The following is a 23,820-nucleotide window of genomic DNA, read 5'->3' on the forward strand; positions in this document are numbered from 1 at the left end:
CAGGGTTAAGTGACTTGTCCAGGGTCACACAGGTAGTAAGTACCTGAGGTCAGATTGGAACTCTGGAAGATAGTGGTACTCTTATACACTGTGACACCTACCTGCCTTTAAAAGCTAGCTTTAAGTATGTATAGATAATTCAGTTAGCAGGGATCACAGAGGCCATTCAGCCCTGTCATTTTTCAGGTGAGGAAACTGAGGTATAAGGAGGGCAAGTCACTTGCCCAAGGTCACGCATTCAATGAAGTACCAGAGGTGAGATGTGAATCCCTAAATTCTGACCCTACAAACAGTGTTCTTTTCACTACGCTGCAATGAAGTGCTACCATATAGAAGTATCAACCTTCTTGGTTCCATGGGACAGAACTAGGGAAGAATGGGTGGAAAATGCAATGAGTGATAAGGTAAGTGAAAAATTCCTGACAATTAAAATTGTTCAGAGGTACATTGTGCTGCCTTGTGAAGTAATTGGTTCTTCCTTTCAGCAGATAACCATTTTCTGGGAATATTACAGAGGGAATTTCTGGTTAGATTCATGTTGGGCAAAAAGTTCTGGGAGTTTCCTTCCTACTTTAGAATCTGGGCTAACAGGGAATTCTCTTACTTAGGGAAAAAGAACTTCTATGGACTTCATTTCCCTCCCTATTAGGAAGTCAAGTCAAAATGTGGAAAAGCTCAAAGTAGCTTCCCATTGCCTCTAGGATCAAATATAACTCCATAGCTCAGTTTTGAAAGCCCTTCAAAAAAATCTTGTCTTCACCTTTTTTTCAGACTTACTCTATGTTACTTCCTCTCCCACTCTCTTCAGTCTTGCCAAACTGGCCCATGCTCTATTCCTCACACACAACAAGATGACCTCCATCTCCATGTCTCTCCATTAGCCATTCTCCATGACTGGAATGTACTCATTCCTTACTTCTACCTTACAGAATTTGCTTCCTTCAAAACGCAGCTAAAGTACCACCTTCTATGTGAAACTCTTCCTCATTCTTCCACCCTCCAATTTCTAGTACCTTCCACTATATCTTATATTTAATTCACTTTATGTTTATTCTTTATGTGCATATGTATAATACATGCATCTCTCTCTCTATACATATATATATGGGTATGGGTGGGTGTGTGTGTGTATGTATGTATGCATATACACACATAAATACTTGTTTCCCTGTTGGAAACTCCCCATGATTGGGGATTGCTTCATTCATTGTACTTGTATCCCTAGCCTCTAACGCCTGGCATTAAAGAGGTTCTTCTAAATGCTTGCACTTGATTGAGATCTCTAAGTCATAGTAGCGTCAAGATTTATTGGCTGATGATTCCAAAACCATTATGGAGGTGTGGCCTGAAATCTCCCTCAGCAAGTGTAGATTCTGCTTCCTCAGTAGTCACAATTACAATACAAAATTCTTAACAAATTCTTTCGATTAGTCAAATGTTTCAATATCTGGAAGAGATATGGTTTTTGTTTTATTAATGGAAATGACTTTAAAGGACATACATTATCATCTCTTTTTTAAATAATTTTTTCCCAATGCTAACAAACTATTCATCATCAACATGCAAACATTAGTTTATATTGAGCATTTTTTTTACATTTTTAAAATTTTTAAAAATTTCAGTTACAAATTCTATCCCTTTCTCTGCTCCTTCACCCACCCACCGAGACACAACAATAAAAAATGCCCACTGTGCATATAAAGTCAGCATAGCCATTTCTCTTGTTGCTGCCCCTGAAGGACCACTGCGCCTTTTCATCTGACCTCTCTCTTTCTATTATGATGTGAACTACTTAACAATAGAATTTTTCTGACTTTTGTACATGAATCCTCAGCACTTGGCACCATGCTTGGCACCTTGTTCCTCTGCTCAATATCTTTTATTCATTCTTTCTATTCTAAAGTGTTATAAAGAACTGTGTTTTTATTTATTTATACGTTACTGCTTCCTAAAAAGTACCTTCCAAAAATCTGGGTTCCTAGATTGTCCCGAGAACTGTTTTCTCATTGCTGCATCACTTTTTCAAAATAAGAAATACTAAAAAAACAAACAAACCTAAATACTAAAAAAGAAATACTAAACAGAAGATTGACCAAGTTCTGCAGATTAAACCTTAATTTTTGCTACTTTTAGAAAATGGGCTCAAAAATATCTTAGATTTTTTCAGAGGAGTCTGAAAAGACTACAACTAAGAAAAAAACCACAGACAATGAGCAACGTTTTCAAATCATAGGAGATTAGGTTTGAGCCAACACTACAAATTATATATCTCCACCTAATCATACATTTTCTAATCATATATTTATATGTTTGGCACTATCCTTCAACCTATTCATGGTGATCATGTCTCTCCACTGCTCCTGGGAGATCTTCAGTTTTGATACTTCAGTGTTAGAATTCATACTCACATGGGATCCACTGAAAAAGATCATTGTTCAAAGATCTTTTGGGGGGTTGCTTTTATGGAACAGCTTGGAATGGTTTAAAACACTGTGGAATTTGCCAAAGGAAATCCGGTCTGCTTTATTTCTCCCATTCAGTTCTGGGTCCAGATACTCTCCAGATATATACTTTGCCATATGTGTGTGTAATAGGTATATGTGTAGATGTATATACACATACATCTACATAGAGATACATACACATACAAATGTATATTTATACAATGTACATGTATACATTCATATACGTACCAAACATTTGCATATATTGATGGAGGGACAGACAGATATGTATGCACATATGTGTATAGAAGTACACATTTACACATGTGTACATCTACATCTACTTATTTGTCACACATTTGTAAACAGAGGCAGCTGGAGAGTCAGACAGAGAGAAAAACAGACAGAGAGACAATGGCTTCTACATTCCAACTGCATTTCACCTCTGGACATGAGGTACTCTTTATATTGAGAGTTGGTCCCGTTAAAAGAGTCAAAGATCTACACTACAAAATAAAAGTGGGCATGACATTGTGCTACGTCCTTGGGATATATAGAAAAACAACAACAAACCAATCCCTTCCAAAAAGCAGATGATTTATTAGGGGCAGAGCAGAGGAACAACATGTAGACAGATACCTACATATGAGATAATTTCATAAAAAAAGAGGACACTAACAAAGACTGTACCATGGAAGAGGACTGAGCGCAGTCTTAGAGGATGCTTGGGATCCTTGAAGGAGGTCCATTGAGAAGCATCTCTGATACTCTAGGGGTGATGCAATCACTACAGTATTTCCTGTAAAGAGGAGGATGTGCAGGGCTTCCAACTTAAAAGCACTACCTTTTCCCTTTGGGTTCTATACCGGACATTCACCAAGATAGTGGAAAGCACTTTTGACAATTATCCATCTTTCTGTTTTAAGTCTCTAGTTGTCCTGATCTGTATCTGGCCACTGGACCCTGATGGCTCTGGGGGAAAAAGTGAGGCTGGTGACTTTGCACAGCCCTACTTCACTTAAATCCAATTCACTTGCAAGTCATGACTTCCCTTCCATGATGTCATGGTCCTCTTTGAGAACAAAGGACAAACCACAACGACATGAAAATGCAACCTGCTAAAGAAATGCATTTATAAAAGCTTGCTTGTCCTTAAATTTTGTCAAGGACATGTGTGTCTAGATGTGTTCAGGTCATTCTCAAAAAGATTTTGTAGAGAAGAGAAAATAGGTTTGGTATCAATAGTTGCTGATAGCTTCTTTCAATCACTTCCTGGAGGGGAATGATAGCATTTCTTTTTGTTTTCCTAATTGTTTTTCTAATTGGTCAGCATCATCTCTTCATGCAGATACCTTGAGAATGAATCAATTTCAAAATTAATTCACCTTTAGCAAGAATGTTTTGTATATGTTTGGCCTAGTCTAGCTCTTCTTACCATCTGCTTCCTTCTTTACTGCAATTTCCATTTCTTCACCTAGTATCTCAGGAGAAGAAAGGTGTGATTCTACTGTTAATAACTGACAACAGATCGTTATAGTGGTAATGACAAATTGGTTCCAATTTTGGTTCACTGACTGTTTGCTATCCAGTTTCATCTATAAATGGTCTTGTGATGATCTGGTTTAACTTAGCATCACAGTAAGTATAACGTATCCTTTCTTCCTCTTGGATGTTTTAGGACATGAGTCTACTCACCAACTTATACATCACCTTTCTCAAGGTTTTACAACAAGTTTTTATTCTCAGCTAGTTTGTACTTGGGGTGCCGTGTCTCTCTGGCTGGCAAAGGAGAGCAAACGTTTGCTGGTGCGGGCGTTTTTAAGTAAAGTCTTTTGTGATCCCCCAACTGTGGTCTTCCTTCTAAAATTACCAGTGTGTTTACTTATGTGTATACACAGTTGTATTCCTTAGAATGCGAACTACTTCAGATGGGTGACTGCTTTGCTACTGTTTTAATCAATTAATTAAGTTGTTGTTGATGTTTCCTAGGTAGCACGGTGGATATAGCATTGGGCCTGGGGCAGGATGACCAGTGTTCAAATTTGGCCTTAGACACTTCCCAGCCATGTGACCCTGGGCAAATCACTTAACCTCTACTTGCCTCAGTTTCCTCATCTGTAAAATGGAGAAAATAATAATACCGACCTCTCTAAGTTGTTGTGAGGAACAAATGAGATAATAAGTGTGAGGCACTCTGCACAGCACCTGACACACTGTAAGTGCTAGCTATAAATGTTAGCTATTGTCATCATCATCGTGATCCCCAGGGCCTAGTATAATAAACACTCAGAACATTTATTGAATTGAATTTGAGGGCTCTTTCTGCCCCGTGATACTTTCCAACAGTTAACCTTCTGCAGGAAATGGTGATGGTTCATGTTGATTTGTTTTATTCATTTTCCATTTGAGGGAAAATGTCTAGAATGTTCAGGCTGGAGCTTTTGTCATTTCATGTCATATCTTGTCATCCTCATCATTTATTTTGAATTGGTGTTAATTTGGAACACAGTTCTAATCTAATCTGGGTGCACATAAATGGATGATTCAGCTATTTAAATCCTGTTAGAATACTGTTAGTTTCATTTTTGTGATATTGTTTGATTTTCTCTATATCTAGATGGATCCCATTGTCTTCTTGAAGAGTATTGGAATAATCAGGGCTTCTAAATAGTCTATACACTTTTGACTTCTTTCCTTTCATAATCCTGAATCATACTTGGCAACATATTTTTCACTGTTTTCCTTTATGCTCATCTTTGTATTAAAGATACTGAGTTTCAAAGCATATGCTGACTGACTTTGGAGGATCTTATCAAATTCTTTGTAGACTTTCTCTAATTCTTTACTCTCTGTTGTCACATAGTCTATAATTATCTTCACGGTGGTCTTTTTAATTATGCTCTCATGAACACTGCAAGGCAAGATGGTCAAATGTTCCATTAAATGACATTTCTTATAGCCTTTGGGTTCATAGTGAAATCAATTCTGTGAAAACTGTTAACTCCCTCTCAACCACCTTTCCTCTGGTTTAATTTATAGTAAGAATGTTAATGTTAATGTTCTAGACCTCGAGTGATCCCCACTAAATAAATCACCTAGCTATATTATGTATTTAACAGCAATATACATTAACTATTCATGAAGTATGATGGAACCAGTAGGTACTGGAAAGAAAGAAATGCCACTCAAGTTCTAGAAATACAGCTAATCATATTCTTTCAAAATAAAAAAGAAGTGGTTACTATAAGTAAATGAAATCTGAAGAAATAAAAGATGAAATTTTAAAAAATAACTTTCAGACTATTCTCAAGAAGCTACAAAGCAATGTTGAGAAGTAGGCCCATAAACCAACTATGTTATCAATAATATTTGCATCTGCATCTTTCATCTTTTATGGAAACACCATGGAATAATGAATTCAATAAAAACTTATTAAGTTCATGATGTGTGTAGAGAAATGTGCTAGAGACTGGGTAGACACAAGATTTAGGTAAGAAACAACACCTTCCCTCAAGTAGTTCATAGTCTAGTAAGTGTATATCATAAAAAATACAGATTCCTAATATTACACAAGAAAGGAACCAGAGAGATACCAAACACATGCTACAGCATTAAGGAAGGTTTTTATTGACTTGGTACACTTTTAAAACCATCATATTAAAAGAAGTGATAGCAATGGAAGGATCTAAGATAACTTCAAAAGACTTATGATGGAAAATGCTATCCACATCCAGAGAAAGAACTATGGAGTTTGAATGCGGATCAAAGCAGACTATTTGCTCTCCTTTTTTGTTGTTATATTTTGTTTTATTTCTTCTTTCTTGTGGTCCCTCCCATCAGTTCTAATTCTTCTTTGCAACATGACTAATGTGAAAATATCTTTAATATGAATGTACATGTAGAGCTTATATCAGATTGCATACTGTCCTGGCGGGGAGAGAAAATTTAGAACTCAAAATCTTATGGAAGTTAATGTTGAGAACTAAAAATAAATTAATTTTAAAAATAAAAGGAGTGAAGAGTTTCTTCTTCACCCATCACTGTAAAAATTATTCACTCACTATTCTTTTCTCTACTGTTTCCCCATCTAGTTATAAATGCTCTAAAGTAGTCCACATGCACACACTTATACCCATAAATACTTTCCTTTTAATAATGACATAATTACAAAAGTTATAAGATATGGCAACCATGACTAACTGAAAGAAAAATTAACTCTGCAGTGATATTTTTGTTTGTTTGTTTGATTGTTTTGGTCATGTCCGACTCTTTGTGACTCCATTTGGGGTTTTATTGGCAAAGATACTGGAATGGTTTGACATTTCCTTCTTCAGATCATTTTACAGATGAGGAACTGAAGCAAACAGGGTTAAGTGACTTGCCCAGGGTCACACAGCTAGGAAGTATCTGAGGCTGAATTTGTACTCATGAAGATAAGCTTTTCTGACTCCAGGCCTGGCACTCTGTGCACCGCAGCCCCACCTAGCTGCCCCTGTGAACCCTCTGATGGGTTCAAATCCCATCTCTGATTTTGCTACCTGTGTGACCCCTGTTATGATATTTAACTTCTCTGTAAAATGACTTTATCTGTAAAATCAGAGGGTAAACGTAGGGAGGATTCTGCTATCCTTGTTAGAGCTAGTTTCTCAGGATCCATGGCCATGGGAATTTCTAGTTTCCAGGTGTTAGATAACTCCCAGAATAGTCTCAAAGATCCTAGATAGAAATTCTTAGAATCATAGTGACAGACAGTCCTACTGAGGCTGCACCATGAGATATGGGAGTGACATAATTGATACTTACTATGCTTTCACAGAAAGATGATATTACTTAAGTTAACTTGTGAGCTTAATGTTGGCAATAAGCCTTCTTTATCTGATTGCCCTATAAAAACAAGTAGGCACTGGTCAGTGAGATGGGGGAAAAAGACCATGAGAAGTCTATGGGGAAAAACCACAGAGAACCCATAGGGGAATCTGTGTGTGCCTCAACCAGCCCCCATTGAGGTTTCAGGGAATATAGGGGAGTGCACAAGCTGTACCTGTCTTGATTGACCCCATCAAGATGTAGAGGTAGTTGGTCACCCCCCCCACCCCCCGCTTTTCGCTGGCTCCTGAGAGAAGGGTGATTAAGGAATGCTGTAGGAGCTGGTTCTCCCACAACTCTTTGAGCAGGCTGGACTAAAGATGATTATTAACCCCTGCGAAGCTATCTGCCTGTCTGATCAGATAAAGAGTGAACCAGTTAGAGACTGAAGTCTGAAGCCTCCAGTGCCTGCCGTGTGATATCAGTGAAACAGAGGGTTAAATTCAATGGCCTCAGAGGTCTCTTAGTTGTAAATATATAATCACATATAAAAAAGTTCCATACTTCTTAAATATTCCTTCCATGTTTAAAAGAATGCCTCGACTAGGTCTTCAATATGCCAGATCTCATTGATTTAGATTCAGGCAGAATAAAATCCTGAAGGAAAAAGAGCACTGTATTTGGAGTCAGAGAACTGGAATTTTAATTTTAGCTCTACTTCTCACATTTGTGTGAACTAAGGGCAAGCCAATTCGATTTCCTGAGCCTCAGTTTTCTAATTTGTATAATGAAAGGGTTGAACTAAAAGAGATTTAGTACCAGAGGGAAGCTCAAACATCATGTAGTCCAACTTTCTCATTTTCTAAATGGAAACTGAGGCCTCGAGGTGAAGTGATATGCCACAGATACTCAACAGCGGAGCTGGGCTACAAACCCTCTAATTGTGTGACCTTTGCCACTAAATGATCTCTCTGATGTCCCTTGTCCTAAAGGCAAGTGCTTTAGATAAAGTCCTTAAGAATAAATGAGCTTGGAACTATTTATTTAATGTAATAAAGACAGGAGTCCTTCATACTCAGAAAATAGGACACCAGCTGTGTACCCAGTGAAATAATACAAACAGGCAACCCAATGATTATGACTGGACTGGAATGCAGAAGCTACAATCTCTTTTATCTTATACCTTTGTGCATGTTGGCATGCTTTTATGAGAGATCTCTTTGGGTTGCCAGTTCAGCTCTCTATATACTTTGAGATCACTGGCCCACAGAGGCCTCGAACTCTCAATCTGGGCTCCATTAGCCACAGGTTAATGAACAGATAAAGTAATAAGTACATTCTGCAGAGCAAGGCAACACTTCTTTGATGCTTAATCCTTCATACCATACCAAAGATCTTATACCTCTTCTATGGTGATTGGCAGAATGTATTTGTTTTGTGTATTCTAACAGAAAGTTAATTTGTCTGGTAAAGTTTTGGCTTCATTTTTGTTGTTGCTGGCAGATTACTGTTGAATCTTTAGGAAGTTCGGTGGCCATGATGATGTGGAAGGAAGGGAGATTCTCCCCATCCCCAATATTTTTAACCAGTTATATTAGTTCTCCCTTTTTACTATGAAAAGGTCAAAATATAAGAATGGCTCTGCCTTTTCTTTTTAGAACTAAAAAAACCAATATGGTAAAAAGACCAGAGCCTGAAAATGATCTTCCCAACAGGCACCCCTACCCCCACCACTCCTGTTAAAATAAACATACAAGGCAGGCCTGTCCATCCACAGTGAGGGTCTGTGTATAGGTTTTTGTCTCAAAGATATAATGTAGCTGTGTCAGGGAACACTTCTGATTCTAACTGACAGGGGTAGAGGCTTGTGGAATTGCTAGCTGTTAACTAGAAAATGCCCAAACAATACCACAAAATCAACTTTCTCAAAAAAAAAAACAAACCACCAAACAAAAAAAAAGCCATTTTAAAATGTGTAAATTAGCAAATATTTCGATCTGGACAGAAAACTAGAAATGGAAGCTAAAACTGCTTCAGTCAGCATTAATATATGTAACAAACAAAGCTCATGCTACTTAAAATTAAACCCACACAGCAGCAATTACACCGAGCTAGTGATGTGAAAGGCTGTGAAAAGTTGGAGGATTTGATCACTAAGCCAGCTCAAATGACTAAAATCATAGCTTATGTTGGCAGGCCACAGTGGCTCCTTATCCTAATCCGTCCCTTTTTATGCATTCTCCCCTATTTCGAGAGCTCCAATTTCTAGCTAGGTTTTGAAATTATAGTAGTTCAACAGGAAATGGAACTGAGCGACCTGAAAAGAAAACTGCATATGTTATGTTAACATAACAAAGTTCAAATTATTTATAACTGTGAAAGGAATTGTCCACATAATGAATTGTTTGTTTTTTTTTTAAGACAGCGGTGGAAAGTTTATTTTCACTTTGCTTTAGATTTTAGGTTCAGGAAGAAAAGGGTACTACATAAATCTGTAATATTGATAAAAATAAATGCTTTATCTGAAAAGTCAATTAAAAGAGATTTCAAAGTATTTTACATGCACACATAAGGGTGTATACATGTATTTACAATTCCTCTAATTTATTTTAGATCAATATTCTTAATTGTATTTTACAAGTTGCTTTTTCTAACACAGCTAGACACACAAATGAATAAAAATATTCATAAGGAGGAGGCTACCCAGGGAACTGAGTGAACACACACACACACACACACATACACACACAGAATTACACCATTTGTTAAAAATTAAGTCAACTTCTCAAGAATGGTTTAAGACCTAATTTAAACCTCAATTATCTGATCAATTTTTGAGCTTTAAATAATAGAAAAAAAAAGATGATGCAGTCTAGCAATGCCATTTTGTAGACAAGGACAACTGAGGCAGAATCTAAGTGACTAAAATTAGATTTTACAAGTAGTGTTTTAAATACGGAGTTGTTTTTAAAGGACACATTTTCTAACTTTCTATTTGTCTGTCTGTCTGTCTGTCTGTCTGTCTGTCTATCTATCTATCTATCTATCTATCTATCTATCTATCTATCTATCCCCTTTTTAAGGGCAGCTAGGTTGCAGTTGGGAATAGTAGATGGAGTGCTGGCCCTACTGTAATTTCAAAACCTAGCAGAAATTGGAGGACCTCAATTCAAATCCAGCTTTAGACAGCTTACTACTGTGTGACTCTGGGCAAGTCACTTAACCCTTTTTGACTCAGTTCCTCATCTATAAAATGAATGAGAGTAGGAAATGGCAAACCACTCCAGTATCTTTGTCAACAAAATATCAAGCAGGGTCATAAAGAGTCAGACATGACTAAAAATGATTGAATACCATATATGCCTTTTTAAACATACAAATCCTTTTTGTAAAATGGAATGGAACAGCAAGTTTTATTTTGAAATGAGAAATGACAAAATTTACCATCCAATCTAAATCTGAAAGTCAGATTCAGTGCAAAAAATGCCAGTTTCAAAGATGATACACTAACTCAATTTTTGGGCACAGAATCTTAGACCCACTGTGATTTTTAAGATGTCTTTTGATATCAGGTCTAAATATAGCCCAAATCAAAAGTCAGAGAATCACCCAGGGTCACTAAAATCAACTTATTTATTTTAAATATGAAGACTATGAGAATAAGGAAAAAAAACCAAAGACCTTAAAAAAAAAATCTTTATCTGACTGATTGATATAATTTAGATAAAATGTAGATAAATAAAACCAAGTAAAGTAAAAGCAAAAAAGTCCAAATTCACCTTACCCATGTGGTAGTCTTTGTATTATGATCAATGAAGAATGGACGGCCATTGGGAGCTATCCGCATCTCCCAGCCAGGTGGCAGGAAGCTCTGTGTAACTTTGTGCTGTGGTTTTGGAGAGTTGTAAGGTGATGGCTGTGGGGATTGCGGATTGGAAAGAGTGTCCTTCACAGCTCGACGTATAGGTGAATCTTTGGCACCCTATGGAATAATAATACCTATTAGAACTCTTCCACTGCCATTTTAGATAAGCCCAAGTAGGCTTATGGAAAACTTCTCACTGGAGAAGAATAAAAAGCAGGCATCTACTTTTAATAATAATATTTATTCCTATCTATACATTTGCCTTAACTCACTTTTTTCAACCTCAACATTTAAATTTTTATGTTTGTTTAGCAGTGGCTATCAATGAATGCTTCCACACATAAACTCACCAATTAGCTATTTAGCACAAATGAAATGTAGCGTTTTGTGCTAAGCTCAGAGAGGATTTCACAGACCACAAAGAATGTTGGTTCCTGCCCTTAAGAGCTCACAATCTAACGGGGAAGGTGCTTATAATCTTTACAATGACAAAATGTAAAACTAGTTTACTGAAGGAAAACATTGTCTTGTGGCTTTTGGGCAACATAATAGACATGAACTTTAAGAATTAAGTTCTAGTTTCAAGGAAGCTTGTTCTATTACATGTTGTGTTTTTTCACTGTCTGCATACATTTTAAGCATGAGGCATCAAGAATCCTTTGAACTGAAGTGATACACAATTACTCCCCCAATATTGTATAACCACTCAATGCCTTGTAAGTATTGGTTTTTCACTCATTTATTTTCTTACAACCATCATGATACTTAAGAAACAACGTTATAAACAACACAGATGATAGCACAAGCTGAATGCCCAGCCATGATTGGTAGACTACATGAACAACCAATAACTATGCCAGAATTTTTGCTTGAAAAACACCAAGGCAGATGCAATGAAAATCCCAATTTTTCCTAATGGTGAAAGCAACAGCTACATTTGTAAAGCTCAAACAGAAGCCTTTGGAAGGTTGGAAAAATGAAATTAGGTGAGAGTCCACAGGAGATAGTAGGAAACACAGTACTGATGCAGAGGTCCCAACCAAGATGGAATAATTCACAACTCACCAAGAGCCCAGCAAAATGAGTATGGGAATTAAGTGAAAGGAATCAAAGGATGTTGCCAGGCAAAACAGAGAAGCATGTAGAAAAGCTGCCAGAAGAACACCTTTGCTATGAAGGGAAACAGCAGACTACGGAGAAAGGGAGAAGGAGGCTGCCAAACTGAAGTCAGAGAGAGTTAAGAGACAAGAGAAAGAATGAGAGAGAAGTCACGGGATAGAAGTGATCCTTGGTTAGATGAGACAGACTTCTCACCTCCAGCGGCGCAGATAAAGTTACTGTGGGCGAACTGAGGCTACGAGGCCGGCGGATCTGGGGCTCACTTAGATGGTTGTTACTGTTGGAAGCTGATCCAGAGGCACCGTCTTCGGCAAGCTATTTTAGAGGCAAAAACAAGTTAGCTAAATGTGAGGATCTCCTTCTGTCTGTGATTAGGCTGTGCAACCCCCAAACAACATCAACAGCAATGACAATAAAAGGCTTGGCATATTTAAGCCTTAGAGGAGATAATTAAACATAATAGTAATGGGGAGAAGGGGCAGGGAAATACTATCAAGGGGAATAAAAATGAATCATGGCCCCAGAAAAACGATGTTAGTAACACATTATAATGGACTATTATTATTTTGGAAATCTTATTTATTTGACATTCTAAAAATATACTCAATTATATTCATCTTGGGCACCAAAAAAGAAACGTGTCTGCTGGCAAACGCAGTACTCAAATCCATACCATATTTGGTGAAATATAACTTTTCTTCATGACCTTTTAGTACAATGGATGAATTTTGAAAAACAATAAAATGGGCCATATTTTCAAATTCTACTGCCTGCCACTATAAGTTGGACAGAATCTTCATACCTGCATAATGGGCCGAGTCCAAGTTGTAGTTCGATTGTTATGATTGACATAGTATGTGCGTCCCTTAGCATCTTTCCTTTCTTCCCAGCCTGAAGGGAGGCCCGGCGTAGTATGTACATAGGCTACTGATGGCTGTTTATGCAAGAAACTGGCATTATTTTATGCTTTGCAATAATTCTGTGAACAGTTTTATAAAGTCATTTCCACCTTGAGAATCCTTTCCCTTTAACACAGCATATTAATGTTATTTTTAGGAAAAAAAAACCACAGGAGAATATTTAAAATAGATTATCTTCAAAATGTAAATCTTCCAGTCATTTATCCTTAGATATGCAATATCACTCATGATACAGTTATAGGCATCAAGTACAAGAATGAGCATAGTTTATAAACCCTAAAGTCTATTGAATCTACAGAGCCACTGCTCTTGAAATGATAATAATAAAAGGCTGTTTGATTATAAAAGTCTACTGGGGTCATGAACAATTTTTTAAAAGAATCAAATAAAATTTAAATGTCACCTTTTAAATGTCACTAAAGCAATGCTTTAGTGTCTGAGTAGTTCTGTAGGGAATATATTTCCACAAATAACTGCAATAGGGATGCTCCCTTAGTCCTTCCCAAATTAATCCTAAATTCTACCTTCTGAACTTCTAATACACAAAAACTTGTAGAGAAAAGTATTTATTTAACGCATAAATTTTCCATTTTTTTGCTACCATAAAATATGCCACTATAAACATTTTGGTATATGTAGGACTTTTATTTCTGTCTTTTACCTTCTTGGGACATATATGCCTGGCCATGAGATCTCTGAGTTATAGGATACAGGATTTTTAATCATTTATTAGCATGGCTCTTTCCAGAATGGTCAGATTCATCCATTGCTCCACCAACAAGATATAATAGAGCGTTTGTCTTTTGTTAGCCCCCTCCAACACTGACTATATATTATGGCTCTTTTTCAAAGATTATAAACATAATGACATACATAAGCAAGGCTAGAAAAGTGCAGAAAAAGGTTCCTCTGCTATGATATGGATTTCTCAAGGTTTGATGCTGCCACAGGTTGAAAATTATTTAGCAGTTTGAGAAGAGAGACTGATCTAAAGAAATCTGAATAGAGTTTTTCACATAAATCCATGGTTCTAGATGTGAGGAATGTATCCTATACAAGTTGCTTTAGTACACCTATCTGGTAGGAGGGTAGCATTCTGTATTATTTAAAAACAAGTACATAAAAAGCTTTGGAAGGTTTAGCAGTTCTGAAGATCACATGACACCTGTGCCATTTTGCATACAAAGCTGGAAGAATATTGATCTTCTTGCACTATTATGTTCCTTGATTAGGGACTCCTCCATTTGTTGAATAGGAGCTGGTTGATCTCTTTATTCACATATTTCTACCTCAGAAGACTTATATCAACTGATGCAGAGTGAAGTGAGCAGGACCAAGAGAACAATTTAACAGAAACAACAGAATTATAAAGACAGACGAGTTGGAAAGACTTAAGAATTCTGAACAATGCAATAAACCAAGATTCTGGACAGCCAATAATGACGCATGCTATCTGATTTCTGACAGAAAAGTTGTAGGCTCATGATATAGAAGGAGACATAAACTTATGGACATAGTCATTAGGGGAATGTTTCACTTGACTACACGCTTATTTGTTTTAAGGTTTTTCTTCTTTTAAATGGGACTGGGGAGACAAGGGAAGGGAGAGAAAAAATAAATGCTTTTTAATCTCAAAAGAAAAAGAATAAAAATATTTATAATCCAAGTTCTTTCTTTGATGACCCTAACCTCTTTTGCTGTGCTATTAAGTTAGCATCTAAAAGCCTTGGCAAAACAGCACGCAGAAAGCTGGTGTCATGTGGGTGGGTGACCATAGTATACTTGCTGGAAATAGTATCCTATTAAAAGGAGGTTCTGTCATGTAATTTAGGCAACATTTTACAAGAGGTCAAAGATTTCATTTCATGTGTTATATAGTATGTTCCGGATAGGAATGAATTTGTCCCATGGGGTAGCTAACACATGGTAAGATTATAGATCCAGTGAAAACGATCTTCACAATGATAAAAGTAATGACATTGTATGAAAATGAAGACTATCCATATAAACTTAATCCTCTGTGATCTGTTGTCACCATTAAGTGATAAAGCTTTAAAATTCACTGCCTTGTTCTCTGACCCTGAAAAGGATTCCGTCCAAAAGGAGAACTCTGTGGACCACAGCAAATTTTGATCTTGGAAGTTCTTCTTTAAAAAGGACAATACACGCAAAGAGGGGGATCAGTAGATGTGATTCTTGTAAACCATGACAACCCTGTTTTCTTAGTGGGCCCATTAAGTTGAATGTATTTTGACTTAACTAATGGAATGTACAGGTGGCAGAGTCTTAACCACCTGGATCAATCACACCAAGGTTTTTCACTAAATGGAGTAAAGCAAAAACTGGCTGTCATACCGATAAAGTTGACTGGGCACTTTTTCCTCTATAGCACTGCATGGAGAAGGAAAGACAATGTGATATGCCCTCATAAAACTCTTTTTGAATTGTGAGGGGTTTTGTTTAAGTCCTTTTGATAGCCCGGTAAGGATATATGATCATAAGATGAAAGATTTAGAGCTGGAAAGGACCTTTGATGTCACTGAGTCCACCCCCAACTTGTTTTACAGATGAAGAAAATGAAAGAGGTGAAGTGATTTGCCTCTAGTCACAAAAGAGCCATTAAATGATTAGTGAAAGTTATAAGGAATTTGTCAATGAAATGATTTTGCATAAAAGTAAAATATCTTGAATAGCTTGGGCAGCTTTGAGAACTACTGAGTTGAAAGGGCTTTCAGATTAACAGAGCACTTTGGGCGCCACAACCCTGTAAGGTTAAGTAGCTTGAATACAATCATCTCCATTTCAAAGATGAGGAGATGAATTGATTTGATCACAGTCACATGTTTGTAAGTCTCAGAGCCTAGATTCAAACTCCCAGATTCTGAGACTCCTGGACAAGTACCCTTTTTATGACACAAAAATGCCCCTATCAGAACTCGAAGCTCAATTAAGGATGCCTTGTTCAGTGATCTAGACTAGCTAACAGGACAATCTTACTTATGGACTTTCTCCCCCTGCCTATAGGAGAATAATAAATAGTAACTCATGATTATATAGTGTTTTAAAGTACATGAAATCAAAGGATAGTTGGGATCACTGACCTTTAATAAAATGCTCAATATTTTTAATGATGTGAAATGAAACTGGAGAGTCTAACTCCTTTAAATTAAATGATGCTCTTGAAATAATTGGCTCTCTGAAATTGGTTAACCTGTGAGGACAACCCAGGTGACACTCTCCCTACAAGGCAGTTAATAAGAATGCACATTTCACACTTTTAACAAAGCCAGGAGAGGTAGAATAAGTGCAAGTATAGTTGCGTCATTTGACAAAATGATCGCTAATGTTTCATCCTCCAGGTGTTTGTAAGCTACTTCCCAGTGTGTGTTCATCCTTCATTGCCAAAGAAGACCATGCCATCGGAGAAATAATGACATGACTTGCACTTGACTTTGTTTTGAGTAAGGGAGGGCTGTGCAGATCACCAACCTCACTTCTCCTCCAGAGCCATCTGAATCCAGTGACCAGATATTCATCAGGGTGACTGGAGATGACCCAGGATGAGACAATTGGGATTAAGTGACTTGCCAAGGTCACTCAGCTAGTGAGCGTCAAGTGTCTGAGGTGAGACTTGAACTATGGTCCTCCTGACTCCTGCACTGGTGTTCTATCCACTGCAACACCTAGTTGCCCTTAACTTCCCAATATGGTCTTTGAGAAGGAAGTTAACAACTGCTAAAAGGTCTTAATATAGTATTTCACAATTTTTCCATCTCTCAGGCTGAATACTTCACTATTGTGCTTGATGATGCCACATATCCTTCGATTACACCTGCATAATAGTTGAATTTAGGTAAAATGGGAAAAAAATTCAATTGTGATATAAAACAATAAAAGTTACAATATGCTCCCAAAAGAAGATATTAGTATAATGGAAAGGATGTTGAAAGAGTGTGAACACTCATCAATTTTCAATCATGCTTTTTTAACTAAGTCAGTGTGATCTCTTGGAACCTTAATTTCTTAATTTGTAAGATGATGGGATTAGATGAGTTGATCTTTAAGATCTTTTTAAATTGAAAAGTCTAAGGTGCATACTTGACCACATCAGAAACTTTTCAAGATGGTGTCAAGTGCCTGCACACTGTTTTATTTCTAGCATCCAAGCCAATTCTAGCATCTTACACATGCCCAGCAGGATAAAATACCTATCTCTCTTATGTAGTGCCATGGTGTAATAATATTACTGACCATGGGGTAATAATATTAGAAATGCTCATTTACAGAGTACATTAAGGTTGGTGGCATACTTTACATGTATTTTCTCTTTTGCTTCTCATAACAATCCCTGTACATAGATACTGTTGTTATTATCTTTCCTACTTTATGTCCCTGCTTTATTATTCCTACCTTCATGACGTAGAGGCTGAGGAAGGTTATTTACTCAGGATTTCAGAGCCAGTCAAGGTCTGGGGCAAGATTTGAACTAAAGTCTTCCTGACTCTATTCACAATGATTTGCCATTTCTCTAGACAAGAAGTTAAAAGACCTGGGATCTGCACTCATCTTCATCAATTTAACTGTGCAACCAGGGCCAAATGACATAAACTTCTTTGAAATTCCATAATAAACCAAACACGGACATAAACATCCCTACTTCCCAGAACAGCAGTAAGCTTGTACCCACAAAGTGGGGGGTGCAGTGTGGGTAGAATGCTAGACCTGGTGAGAAGGAGATCTGGGTTCCAATGTAGCTACAGCCACTTTCTAGCTGTGTGACCCTGAGTAAGTCACTTAACCTCTGTTTATCTCAGTTTCTTCAATTGTAAAATGCAGGTAAGACCACCTACCTCTTAGGGCTATTGTGAGGGTCAAATGAGATAATATGAATAAAGCATTTAATACAGTCCCTGGCACATAATGGGAGATTAATAAATGCATGTTTCCTTTTTTTCCAGTCCAAAGGGAAAATTCTATCTTCTCCATTACATTGTGAACTTCTTGGGAGCAGGGACTGACTTTCACCTCCTTTTACATCCACAGATCCCAGCACATAGTAGGCAATAAATATTTGTCGACTGACTACAAGCATTCTGAAAGATCACAAAGCATTTTATAAATATAAGAGAGTATGTTTAAAATAATCCTTTCTATTGTGTCTCATAGAAAGGTCCTATATTGTAAACTGATGTTACTAAAGATAATGTCTTGCTTATAAATTAAAACAATATAGATACGTAGGTAATGAGGGTTCCTTTGGACCTTTTAATTTTAAATAGATATTAATAAGAATACTGAACCTTAAAAAAAAGAAAATAATTGAAAGGAGGAAAGCAGATCTGATGTTCTCAAAGTATCTCTTTTTTACGTGAAGTATCTATCTCTCTTGATATAATGCTTTATGATAATGAAATATATTATGTCATGTGATAATAATAACAATGCCGTGAGTAGGTGGCAGAATGATTATCTAGCCCATTTTACAGATAAGAAAACTGCAGCAGAGAGGTAAAGAGATTTAACCAAGGCTCAAGTTTAGATGCTTTCAGACTCCAAGATCAACACTCCTTCCACTACATGATAGGTTCTAGGATAATGAGTATGATGTTCTTGGTCTATGCATTTTGCCTCAAGATCTCTTTTCTACTTCCAAGAAACAAACAACAGCAAGCTTTTTCCTTATCTAATGATGAGGTTTAGCAAGTGACAAAACTGTTAAAGAGGAACAAATTACTTTGGGACTCCACTGCTGGGGCAAGTCAGGTGCTAGGGATTCTTACAGTATATGGCCTTCTTGTTTTCGACTTATAAAAAAGCTACATTCTGGTTAAAATACAGACATGGTAGCCTTATAAGTATATTTAAGTAGAGCAAAAAGCATCTTTTAAAAATAGTATTAAAAACCTGGAAATAATCAGAATCCTCTACAATAGTGGTATCTATGTAGACTATGGTACAATAAACACATTATGGAACACTATTTAGCAATTAAAAATGACAAGTCTGTGAACCATGCTGGCAAATGGAATAAATGAAAAAAGGACATGAAAGACAATACGAATATATGAATCATAGGTTAAAACATGCATGAATACTAAAAAGATAATTTGTGGATATAAATAGTTTAATAGGTTGTCTCCTATGAACGTGTCATTTAAGTTCATAACAAATGCAATATATTTGTCATGTTTGTGTTCTGGGAAAATGGAACCCATTCATGGGCAAGGAGAAGAATTCAAGTGGCATGTGAGTAAAACACTGTTTGTTAATTTTTTCAAATTGCCTGACCAATTTATTGCATGGCTCTTTATATAAACAGTGGTACATGCACAGATTTCACCCTTTACCTTATGAGGCTCTAATGGGGCACCACAGGTCAAATCAAGAGAGCACGAGAGATTTAACTCCTGGTAACCACCCACGAGATACTTCACTGCCTTGATCAGCCTACCATATGTTACCTCTTAAACTTTGGCACTACACTTCTTCACATGTATTTAATGTTCAGTGCAATCCAGTGTGATAGCACTTTTCAAACAATGACAAGGGATTTCCAAAGTCGAGTAAGAAGTGGAAACTGCTGGCTGATGCTAACATTAAAACTATTTAAAATGTGATGTAAAGTCAATCTCACAGAATATAAGCTGGGCAAGGATTCACATCAGGAAAACCAGGATCAATTGTAAGAGGAAAACAATGGAACTAGTAAGAAGAAGCAAGTACATTGATGATCTCTCTCTCTCTCTCTTTCTTTCTCTCTCTCTCTGTCTCCCTCCCTCCCTTTCTCTTTCCTTCTCTCCTTCTGCTTCACATGATATAGATCTCTCCTAAATTGCTTGCAACTCGATAGCATAAATTATTTTGATTTCACTGACAATTTTTCCTTGCAGATGGTGAGCTTTAAAATGTTAACATTTCAACTTGACTGTTTTTTTAAATCATTAACATCCCATAGGTAAAACTAATTTGTATTCTTCAAATACACAACTTATGTCATAAAAAACTCTTCTAGAGATAAAGAGATTTGTGCCCAGAAATTTGCAGAGAGAAACTCGTAGGGATAAGAGTTCGCCACGTAAGTTCTGATCCCATATTTATAGTTCCACTGATGAATTATTAAATCAATAAACATTGACTAAGTGCACACAGTAATGCCAGGTACTAGATTAGATTGGAATTGTAAGAAAAAGGAAAAAACCATTCAACAACAAAAAACATCCAACAGCAACAAAAAGTAATAGAAAAAGATATGGTAAATGGTCATTTTTAAAAAGAGTGAGAGTAGTTGCATGGAAAGGTAATAAAAATTTCTAGCATCACAGTAGCTTATATTTTGCTAAAGATAGGTTTATTTACTCAATCAAAAGATTAAAAATAAGAGTCATATGCATTTTAAGAACACATTGAAATGCATGTTGTTTAAAAAAGGCAAAAGAAAATCAAACCCCATATAAAACATTAAAACCAACCCGAATAGATTTGTTGCTAGTGTCTGATAAAGAAAAGTATTACCGTTGGTTCTTCACCACCAGTGACAGTTGATGAACGGGGTCTCCTAGTTGGGGCACTCTGCTGTTAAATCATAGTTTAGGTCAGTTAAAAATGTTCAGATTGGGGATTCTCATATTCCATGAATCAGGAATCACAGCTACATACAGGCCATTGAGACAGTTAACCCCTGAGATCAGAATCCTGGTAAATCAATCCTGCCCAGAAGCAAAATCAAGCTAGCAATCACTGATAACTAGTGGAGAAAGAAGAATGTGAATTTTTCCCTCTTTAAATTACTAAAAGTAAAACAGGACTAAACAGAGAGAGTTTTTGTGTTGATGAGTAAATTCCCAACTGACAACTCCATCAGAGTGGAAGTTGTTTCATTTTTCCCTTTAAACAAATAACTACCATCAAAGAACTCTTCATTCATATTCTTAGTCCCCACCAGAAAGAATGAATGAATTCGTTGTCCTAATATTATCAGTGCTTGGCCATTGATGATCAGTGAGTACAAAGCTTGAGAAAGCAGAGAAAAATATCAAGTGTATGGATGTACTTGAAGCCCCCAAACAGCAGCTTCCAAGAAGGTGAGGCTTTTCAAAAATTGCAATATACTTTGATCTTACAACAGAAAAAAAAAGCAGCGTTAATTCATTAAAGAGAATCGAAGGATTATTTAGTTGAAAAGAACGCCAAGAGTTCATCAAAGTTCACCAAAGCAAGCCTATACCCAGATCATCCCAGAAAGATATTTGTCTACCTGGATTCTTACCCAACACAATATCCACCACCAAATGAGGTTTAAGCCACTAGTTAATCTGCTATTTTTTATGGCCATTCATTTCACTGGAGCAGTGTGTGTGTGTGTGTGTGTGTGTGTGTGTGTGTGTGTGTGCATGTGACTTAAAACTGACCCCAAAATTAACATACAGTGAACAAAGCAATTTTATTTGTATGAAATCAATTATAGGTCAGTAAAGAATACTGACAGGGGTTAATAATCTCTGATGAAGAGTACAGATCATCAGTTAGGAGATATGAAAAGTGAAGCCAATTATTTATTCTGGAGAATGGACTACTTCAAAAACAATTCTACTGAATTCCATTTAACAAAGCCCATGTCAATAGAAGACATCCTTTATAGATTCAGAAAATATAATTGCTCATATTTCTGTATTAGAACTCATTCAAGTTTATTAAAATCAGGAGATTATAATGTTTTGTTTGGTATAAAAAACAAACTCTCTTAGGGCCAAATAACAAATTAAAAAGGTTAAACTTTAACTTCAGCAGAAGAAATCTGCATGCATCTATCCTTTTCATGCTTACTCAAAATACCTCCCCAAGGCAATTCAAGTGTAAACATACACACACACACATACACACGCACTATATGGTGCTAATTCTACTTCAATCATATTAAAAACAACTTTTATTAAGGACCTACTATATGAAGACGTTGGTGTTACAAAGGCAAAAATGTATTCATTTGAATTTGTCAAAAATAATGGGTTAAATGCTAAGTTATGATCGATTCTTTGGTTCAGGATAGCTGCCTTGAGATGGTCCATGGGCTTTACTGGACAATGAGAGAAGACAGTCTAAGCCACTACTAACTTTAAAAGAAAGTGTTATTGCAGACCTTTAGAGTTCTTCCTAAAAAAATTCAGATAATGGATATAATTTTTTGGAAAGTGAACATGAAAGTGGTATATAACAATGTTTATTCAGAATATATGTTTACATGAGCATATCCCCTCTTCCATATCTATGTTTTAAAAAAATCTAAGTAACTCTTTAAAATTAAAAGGAATTATTAATGTGCATCGCCAGTAAATTACTTCTTGGCAAAAATTATAAGCAGATGAATAAGAACTGGTATTAAATTGGGCCAAGACCATGGGCATTTAGTGTCAAGACCATTTATTCCAAATGCTTCTACTTAATGATGAGATAATTTGAAGGCTGAAAGGGGAGTTGATGTGCCCTCATTACACATGACTGTAATCAAGGAAAAGCAGGCTTCCATACTTTGGTGACAGATGGGGATGTGAATTTTTTTCTTTTATTTTTTAAAAAAGTGGATATCCACAGTTGGTTAAGAATATCTATTTGCCCAGGAAAAAACTACTTTTTTGGATATGAGAGGATTTCACATAAATTATAATTTATCATCTAACAACTAAAAATTAGCTTAAAGTTTACCGGTGGTAGATGAGATTGTTCAGCAACTCCATCTGTCACGCTGCAGGACCTCAGTCTTGAAGAAGGTTCTCTTTGCTGGAAAAATAAGAAAAAATATAAGCTGTCAAGTACATGAATTTTTTTAAAAAAATAAGCTTGATCAATTAAAAAAATCATTCAATCCATTCACTGAAAGCAGAATGAATTTTGTTTTTCTTTACGCTATTTTTCTGCTACTACTACAATATGAAGGGCAGTCAAGAAGAAACCATCATCTTTCCAAGAAAAATATTTTTTAAAAAATCACCTTCCTTTTTTAGTTCTCAAAATCTTTATCCAGATGGTCTCACGGTAAGGCCCTAGTTAGAATTAACTACAAAAAAAGTAGGAAAAAGAGTCCAAGAAATAAAAGGACAATAAATAGGTCACATTTGCATTTCAATTCTACATTTAAAACTAACTTGAAAAGCAAATAGTACACTATTCTGGTATGCAGACTCTTCAGGGAAGATATAAACCATAATGGGAAAGGAAAGATAAAGAAAATAAGAAAGAAAACAGTGATGTATGATGATGAGTAACATTCAATGAATGCCTACAATACATAAAGCACTGGACAAAACAAAGATTTAATTTTAGTCTTTGTGAAGAGGGACACATAGAACTTTATCTTAACTTTCACAAATCAAGAATTCTTAATCCCAGCCTCTGAGGAAAACTCATTAAATCCCAGAAAAAAAAAGGAAAAAAAAGAAAAACTCAGAATGATATGGAAAATGTTGCCTATGCCTGAAAATTTGCCATGTAGCCTTCTGTTCACAAGGTAAGATCATTTAAAATGGAAAAAAAGTCCTAACCAAATTCACATGGTAGATGAATACATGAATCTGTTGTATTCAAAGAACATGTTTCAACAAAGGACTACCTAAAGAGTAACAAAAACGTGTGTGTAGGTTTGTGTGTGTGTTTGTATGATATTTAAGTATAA

At 36.3% G+C, this 23,820-nt stretch overlaps 1 protein-coding gene across 9 annotated transcripts in view; it reads right to left on the reverse strand.

The window, feature by feature from the left end:
- NEDD4L (NEDD4 like E3 ubiquitin protein ligase) overlaps nucleotides 1-23,820 on the reverse strand; it is a 461,142-nt gene that overhangs the window by 51,295 nt on the left and 386,027 nt on the right. For 6 of the 9 annotated variants that reach the window (XM_072605952.1, XM_072605954.1, XM_072605958.1 and 3 more), the window contains 5 exons: nucleotides 22,854-22,928; nucleotides 20,667-20,726; nucleotides 13,037-13,168; nucleotides 12,430-12,549; nucleotides 11,035-11,232 (listed from right to left, as the gene is read on the reverse strand). In XM_072605952.1, coding sequence (XP_072462053.1) covers nucleotides 11,035-11,232; nucleotides 12,430-12,549; nucleotides 13,037-13,168; nucleotides 20,667-20,726; nucleotides 22,854-22,928 — 585 coding nt within the window. The remainder of the gene's footprint in view (nucleotides 1-11,034; nucleotides 11,233-12,429; nucleotides 12,550-13,036; nucleotides 13,169-20,666; nucleotides 20,727-22,853; nucleotides 22,929-23,820) is intronic. The other 3 variants (XM_072605955.1, XM_072605951.1, XM_072605950.1) reach the window with 2 other exon arrangements.

Source organism: Notamacropus eugenii, chromosome 4, assembly GCF_028372415.1.
Source record: "Notamacropus eugenii isolate mMacEug1 chromosome 4, mMacEug1.pri_v2, whole genome shotgun sequence".
NCBI lineage: Eukaryota > Metazoa > Chordata > Mammalia > Diprotodontia > Macropodidae > Notamacropus > Notamacropus eugenii.